At 38.5% G+C, this 8,121-nt stretch overlaps 1 protein-coding gene across 1 annotated transcript in view; it reads right to left on the minus strand.

The window, feature by feature from the left end:
* Positions 1 to 3,904, minus strand: part of LOC107600373 (integrin beta-like protein 1) — a 59,326-nt gene extending 55,422 nt beyond the window's left edge. The window contains exons 1-2 of the mRNA XM_016292247.1: positions 3,729 to 3,904; positions 1,708 to 1,910 (exon numbers count right to left, since the gene is read on the minus strand). Of these exons, the coding sequence (XP_016147733.1) occupies positions 1,708 to 1,910; positions 3,729 to 3,820 (295 nt within the window). The 5' untranslated portion in view covers positions 3,821 to 3,904. The remainder of the gene's footprint in view (positions 1 to 1,707; positions 1,911 to 3,728) is intronic.
* Positions 3,905 to 8,121: the final 4,217 nt, after the last annotated feature.

Genomic DNA, 8,121 nt, shown 5'->3' on the forward strand with positions numbered 1-8,121 from the left:
CAGTTAAAGACAGTTCATAATTGAATTCAGTGATGTCAACATCCAGCTCAGTTTAAATAATATCTTTGCAATAATGTCAACGATATCGCTGGAAATGAAGTGTCCCCAACTAAGCAAGCCAGAGGCAACAGCGGCAAGGAACCAAAACTCCATCGGTCAGATCAAAATAAGCGCTACATGTGAGAATGCGAGATTAGTTGCTGAGGTAGACGCTCTCGCTCTTTCTCTGCTGTCTGTAGAAATTGTTGTTAATTCTTAATTTGGGAACGGCAGAGACATGTTACAATATAATCCAAAAATCATGGCAACAAATGATTTAAGTCAGTTTAATACGTTTGATCAGTTGAAACGACTTTCAAAGTAAATTTGATTCAACTTGACTCATATTTAACCGTTGCTTCTTGTCATTGTAGGCTTAGGCTACTTTTTTTAATGAATACCAATTAATAAAATGAATATTATTTATTTTGTATTACATATTGTTCATTCATTTATTTTTAACACCGCACCCCCACCACCCCCATTTTTTCGTGGGCTACACTCCAGGGGGGGCTGCAGCACCCTCAGCACCCCTACTTCCCACGGTAATGGTCCTCACCATCTCGTGCGTACAGATCAGAACTGGAGGTGGTATGGAAATAGATGGGTGTTTTTGTTCAAGGTCTGTTAGGTGGATTGCTGTTTTCAAGAGTATAGAACTCAGTGCAGAAAATCAACATGTTACAGCTATAGAGAGCAACAGCAGTAAAGTAAGCAAAAACCCCATTCATATACATTGAAAAATTGATTTTTAGTTGTAATGTATAAACTTCAAGAGAGTCCAATCACAGATCATATATGATTCTGCAGAATTCCAAGGGAGCTCAACTTCCTTAAAAAAAAAAAAAAAAAAAAAAAAAATTTTTCAACAAAGAAAACTACACTACCCATAATCCTGAGAAGACACTTTTACTGTAGAGAAGAGAAGGCACTTTTACTGTAGAAACAGAAATGGTTGCAAAAATATGTCAGTTGTCGTTTAGGTTCATGGCTTTGAAGTCTTTATTGAAGAACTTCTAAAAAAGTCAATAGAATAAATAAGAAAAAAAGAATAATACTTTCAGAACCAAGGCAGCTTGAAAAGTGTATGGTCACAGTTGCTCTCTATGGAGTGTAAATATCTTACACTAGCAGCACCACTGTGTCCTTATTCTAAAATGTTTCAAAGTCATCGGCAGGTCATGGTGCTGTTAGTCAAGGGTTTGGAAGTCAGGTTATTCAGAAGTCTTTGCTCATCGATTTCTTTGGACTCACACCAAATTTTGCACACACACACACTCACCATCCAGTGGAAATTACTGTAATAACATTCAACACAGTAAAAGGAAGTATCTGTGAAAATGATTCTTTGAAGCAGTGTCTGCAAAAAAAAACACACACACACACAACAAAGGGGGGTTGCTACAGAACAACATGGCACCCAAACAGGCTCCTTTGAAACTGCCTATGTTTGGCTGAATAGATGCACTGTGAAATTCAAATGAGACCTTGTAGCCAATGACACAGAATTGGATGGAACATCAAAGGCCTTTACTGAAGCTGGCGGTGTCTTTTCTTGCACACTTCTACAAAGCCTTTTTTTTTTTTGCAGAAGACACTTGATATTGAAACACGACATTCACAAGTAAGTGAGAAAGCTGTGCTGGGAGAGTGTGAGACAGCTCTTACCTCCACAGGTCTTCCCGTCATATGTCGGACAGATCCAGTCATGGCATTCACAACGTGGTCCATAGAACGTTCCGGGTTCCGTGACCTGGCATATGCAAATCCCGCACTCACACTCACCTCTTCCACTACAGATCAAACCGTCGGGGGTCCGACAGCGCCTCAGTGATGATTCAGGGGAGATCTTACACTCTCCACCCACCTGCCTGCAAGACACAAGAGTGTTCATTCACCCCGTGACCTTTGCCTTCCACATCCAACCTCTGTTCTTCCCTTGTACAGGTGCATCTCAATAAATTAGAATGTCGTGGAAAAGTCCATTTATTTCAGTAATTCAACTCAAATTGTGAAACTCGTGTATTAAATAAATTCAATGCACACAGACTGAAGTAGTTTAAGTCTTTGGTTCTTTGAATTGTGATGATTTTGGCTCACATTTCACAAAAACCCACCAATTCACTATTTCAACAAATTAGAATACTTCATAAGACCAATAAAATAATTTTTTTTATAGTGAATTTTTGGCCTTCTGGAAAGTATGTTCATTTACTGTACTTGTTCTCAATACTTGGTAGGGGCTCCTTTTGCTTTAATTACTGCCTCAATTCGGCGTGGCATGGAGGTGATCAGTTTGTGGCACTGCTGAGGTGGTATGGAAGCCCATGTTTCTTTGACAGTGGCCTTCAGCTCATCTGCATTTTTGGGTCTCTCGTTTCTCATTTTCCTCTTGACAATACCAAGAGGTCTGGTGAGTTTGCTGGCCAGTCAAGCACACCAACACCATGGTCATTTAACCAACTTTTGGTGCTTTTTGTAGGTGAACATATGCCAGATGTTGGATAGGTGGGTGGTGGTTTGCAATCCTCCCTTTTACCAGTAAATGACAACCAGACTCCATCTAGCTTTCTGGAGGAAAAGTCTTGTTTGGTTTCAGAGGATGGATCAGACTTTGGTAGATTTTCTGTCTGTATCTTGTATGCTTGCAAGCTAATATTTAAAGCCAAAAAAAACACAACTCTATAATGCAGGTCATGTGGAAATCACCACTTCGGTGGAAATGGAGCCATGACTCATAAGATATGATTCTGCTAGCACTCAATCCCACAGAGAACAGCAAATGCGTGTCTAGACACTGTCCATACAAATGCATCTGCTTGAAGATCTGATTTTGGAAGCAATAAAAATAACTTTAATCTTCAACTTTCTTTACATTTGAGGACTAATATAATAATAAAAGAGTATATGGCAGTGTATGCTGGTAAAGTTCTAAAAAGAAAATGCTGTCAAAAGTCAACAACAAGAATTTCATTACAATCCTACTGAAAACAAACGGTGGACTGTATTCCACTGTTTATTATTTTCTCACCAGAGTTCCCCTGTGAAAAATATTTCATTTGGTAGCATTCTTACACACCTCTCCTGCTTCTCGTCTCTGCAACTGGCCTCTCACACATTACAGGGTAATAAAGTACACTTTAAAAAAAAAAAAAATTAAGCAAACACTGTTCAGGGACTTTGTAAGTTGCAGTTACATGGAACAAGTCTGTCAGCCACAACAGCATATTCAGTCTGATTCTAGTCTCTGTCTCTGATTATGTGCAATGCAGCCAGAGCATACATAAACATGCATTGTGGTACACATTAGGGTGAATGTGCACCTGTATAAACCACTTAAGTAATTTATCAAAATTACAGTCACGCAACTGGGGACCTTAGCCAAAACCATAGGAAGAGATCAAAAATGTGCATATGTTTCTGATTTTAAGGAAATACCGTACTGCATGTTCTGTGAGGTAAAAACTGGCTTAAAGGGGCATTAGCTACAATAAATAAAACATTGCTGGCAATGAAAAAAGAAAGAAGTGTAAATAGCTTAAGATATTAATCTACAAGCCTTAGACAAGTTCTGTAGCTGTGACTACACAACAGAAACTTTCCTGTCTGTAAAAATCCAGTCTGTCAGCAAAACGTGGCTGCACAGTGGAAAAGTCAAACTGATTGAAAAACAAGACAGTTAAACTCACCTTAGCGACTGCTGTAAACTTCCTTGAACGGCAGAGAGCAAAATTAGAAGCAAAGCACCTAAGACAGAGTTCACCAAAGTCTCTGCATGCATGTTTAGATCCCCACCAGAAACCTGAAGTGAAGTGCCTTCAGGAATTTCCACTTTCCAAAACAGAGGGAGAACGGGCTGGCCAAATCCAGCTCGAATGCTTCAGAGGCCAACAGCGCTCTCCATATGAATGCCTTTGATTAGTTGTGACTCTCGTTGCAAAGGCAGGAGTAAGAGATAAGGTGCCAAAAAAGAAAACTATCACCATAATTCAAAACAGTTGTTCATAAAGATGCTTAAAAAGTTGATTTGCTATACCAATCATTATACAAACAGAACATAAAATATGAAGTTGAGACAACTGGTTATGAAACAAAAAAACTATTTCGAGACCATTTTAATGAGCTTGAATCTCTTTCACTGTGATTCAATTATCTGTTTTCTGCTAATATTTAATCATTATGCTAATATTTTTTCCAACACAATAATAATAATAATGAGGAACATTAAATGAATTCCGGGGGAATATATTAATATCAAGCTATATTCCCAGATTTATATGATCCATCTAGTTCCATGGATGCAATCCACTTTCCATTAATACATAATTATTTTAAATAAAAATTAAATATGAAATAAAATAGTTATAGCTGCAGACACCTACCAAGCAATATGGCTCTTCCTGACAAATTAACATACAGTACATTTATTAAGCATAATCCGACGAATCAAATGACAGCAGTTTATGATGACTATGACCTTTTGATTAGGCTAAATTATTTATTCATTTTTTATAAATTAACAAGGACCTTAGAGCAAAAATAAGAACACACGTTCGTTTCAATTTAGAAAAGGATTGGAAAGGTGCATGAGCACTTCCTGCTTGCAATCTTGTGAGTCTGAAGATTAGCTTGTAAATGGCCTTGTAGGCTGTAGCTAAATACTTATCGCGCCTCTACTGGTGTCACGAATCCGGTTCATGAACTTTCCAATTCATTGACTCTCGCACTACACACTGTTGCACATCACCCCGGACTACATTTCCCATCATGCATTGCAACTGGGAGCTTTGTACACAAACGGTTTGTTCGGTAATTAAAGAAAAAGATTCACATTTTACAAGCGAATTTAGGCGGGAACCGGCGAACATTTAAGACTTTAATAATAAAATACACAAAATGAAATCCAGGCCTGGTCCTCTCTCGTCCAACACTGTCAACACTCCTCCTTTTATCCTTCCGGAGCTCCTCCGTGGGACTCGAGACTGGTGAGTAGCGCAGGTGTCGTGCATTAGCATTTACTCCACCGGCCTCGCTCCGTTCCCACGGCTCTCGGCCCTGCCCCTCTCGTAACACACGTTTACAGCTGTGAGAGTCAAAACACTGGTATGGTTATCACGTAGCCTAACTATAGTCAGTTAACGCCATTTCAGGACTGACTTCTGTTTACCGTACACATGCTGAATGATAATTTAGAGGATTAATTAAATTCCACATTTAAATAAGGGTTGCAAAATCTTGTGCTAGCCTATGTTTACAGCCATTATTGCAGTATTAGTTATTCAAATCCCTTTTCAGTAGAATTTTTAACTGTAATAGAGACTACTCATGAAATAGCAAATTTGTTAAAAGTATCATACAGAAATATCAAAAACGTCTCCCAAACCAAATTATTATTCATTCATTAAAAATTAATTTGAATGATAAAAGTCATTTCAAGTCAAGTCACCTTTATTTATATAGCACTTTTAACAATACAGATTGTGTCAAAGCAACTGAACAGCATTAATTAGGAAAATAGTGTGTCAATAATGCAAAATGACAATAGTAAACACTCATTTTTCAGTTAAAGACAGTTCATCATTCAGTTCAGTGATATCATCATCCAGCTCAGTTCAGTTTAAATAATATCTTTGCAATCAAGTCAACGATATCGCTGGAAATGAAGTGTCCCCAACTAAGCAAGCCAGAGGCGAGAGCGGCAAGGAACCAAAACTCCATCGGTGACAGAATGGAGAAAAAACCTTGAGGGAAACCAGGCTCAGTCGGGGTGCCAGTTCTCCTCTGACCAGACGAAACCAGCAGTTCAATTCCAGGCTGCAGCAATGTCACATTGTGCAGAGGACTCATCTGGTTCCTGTGGTCTTGTCCCGGTGGTCGTCTGAGACAAGGTCTTTACAGGGGATCTGTATCTGGGGCTCATCTAGTTGTCCTGGTCTCCGCTGTCTTTCAGGGCTGTGGAGGTCCTTTCTAGGTGCTGATCCACCATCTGGTCAGAATACGTACTGGATCCGGGTGACTGCAGTGACCATCTGATCTGGATACAGACTGGATCTGGTGGCTACGGTGACCTCGGAATAAGAGAGAAACAGACTAATATTAGCGTAGATGCCATTCTTCTAACAATGTAGCAAGTACATCGGGTGTTATGAGAAGTGTTCCCGGTACCGGTTGACCTAATTAATGCAGCCTAAAAATGCTTTAACGGATTTGAATATTAGAAGCATATTAGTGTGTTATGTGTAAGCCAGGTTAAAGAGATGGGTCTTTAATCTAGATTTAAACTGCAAGAGTGTGTCTGCCTCCCGAACAATGTTAGGTAGGTTATTCCAGAGTTTGGGCGCTAAATGGTCAAGTCAAGTTTATTTGTACAGCGCTTTTCACCATACAAATCATTGCAAAGCAACTTTACAGCCGATATCTATATCAGTAAGATCAATTCCATGCGATATAATTAAATCTAGCGTATGATTAAAACGATGAGTGGGCCCGGTGACATTTTGCTTTACTCCAAAAGAGTTTATTAGGTCAGTGAACGCAAGTCCTAATGCATCATTTGTATTATCAACGTGAATATTAAAATCTCCGACAATTAGCGCTTTATCAACAGTAACCAATAGGTCTGAGAGGAAATCTGCTAATTCTTTTAGGAAATCTGTATACGGCCCTGGTGGTCTGTACACAGTAGCCAGAGCAAGAGATATGATAGATTTCTTTTGCATATCTGACAGTGTAACATTAAGCATTAGTATTTCGAATGAGTTAAACCTGTATCCTGTCTTCTGAGTAACATTGAGAATATCACTATATATTGTTGCAACACCGCCACCACGACCAGTCTGACGGGGCTCATGCTTATAATAGTAGCTTGGTGGAGTAGACTCATTTAGACCAATATAATCATTAGGTTTTAGCCAGGTTTCAGTCAAGCAGAGTACATCAAAACTATTATCTGTGATCATTTCATTTTCAATAACTGCTTTGGGTGAGAGTGATCTAATGTTTAGGAGCCCAAACTTTAATTTTTATTTTACATTTTTCTGGTTTAATCACGATAAGATTTTTTCTAGATTCTGCATTAAATTTATATTTTGACCTCACTATTCGGGGAACAGACACAGTCTTTATAGATTGGACAGCACAAATAATTCTATCATTTAAGCGGGCAGAACACAAGTCATCAGGGCAGTTATTTGAGATTTGACTTACTAGTCATATGGAGCGCAGCGTCCTGGAGATGTTGTCCGACATGAGTTCCGCTCCGACTCTGCTGGGGTGCAAGCCATCAGCGCGAAAAAGCCTAGGACGCTCCCAGAAAAGATTCCAATTATTAACAAAGAGCAATTTCTGTTCTTTACACCATGACAATAACCATTCATTTAAAGCAAAAGTCTACTGAAGCTTTCGTGTCCTCGTCGATATGTGGGAAGCGGTCCTGACACGATGATCGTCGTCACGGGCGATGTGCGGCGCACATCAAAGTCTAACATTTAAAAGATGTGACAACCTGCCCCATATAAAAACGTCTCAACATTCCACTGACAATTATTAAAAAGCAACCTCCAGGCAAATAGAAGGCTAGGCTACCCCTTTAATCCTTCAACCCTTGACTTCTGTAGTTTCAGATGATGAGGAATGAGAATTAATATTATATTTAATATTAATTGTTTTGCTGTTACATTATTATTGCATTTGTTAGATGGTTTAACTGAAAAAAAATTGGGTAATTGGAGTTTTCACTCAAACACATTCAAAACATAGATTCTATAATATAGCTCTTGTGACAACTAGTCCTGGTCCATATCTATATTATTTACATTTACATTACATTTACATTTAGTCATTTAACAGATGCTTTTATTCAAGACGACTTAGAAATGAGGACAATAGAATCAATCAAACCAACAATAGAGCAATATGTAGTGCTGTGACGACAAGTCCCGGTCTAACTTATTATTAGCTGTTATTTATATTATTATTAGCTGTTATTTATTATTTCCTATGGTAATCTCAGGATAAGTTGATATAACCAATATTAGTTGTTTCTGTTATTATACTATTCAAAGTTGCTTATTCAAGAACGTT

The sequence above is a fragment of the Sinocyclocheilus grahami genome, unplaced genomic scaffold (assembly GCF_001515645.1).
Source record: "Sinocyclocheilus grahami isolate Dianchi unplaced genomic scaffold, SAMN03320097.WGS_v1.1 scaffold283.1, whole genome shotgun sequence".
NCBI classification, from domain to species: Eukaryota; Metazoa; Chordata; class Actinopteri; order Cypriniformes; family Cyprinidae; genus Sinocyclocheilus; species Sinocyclocheilus grahami.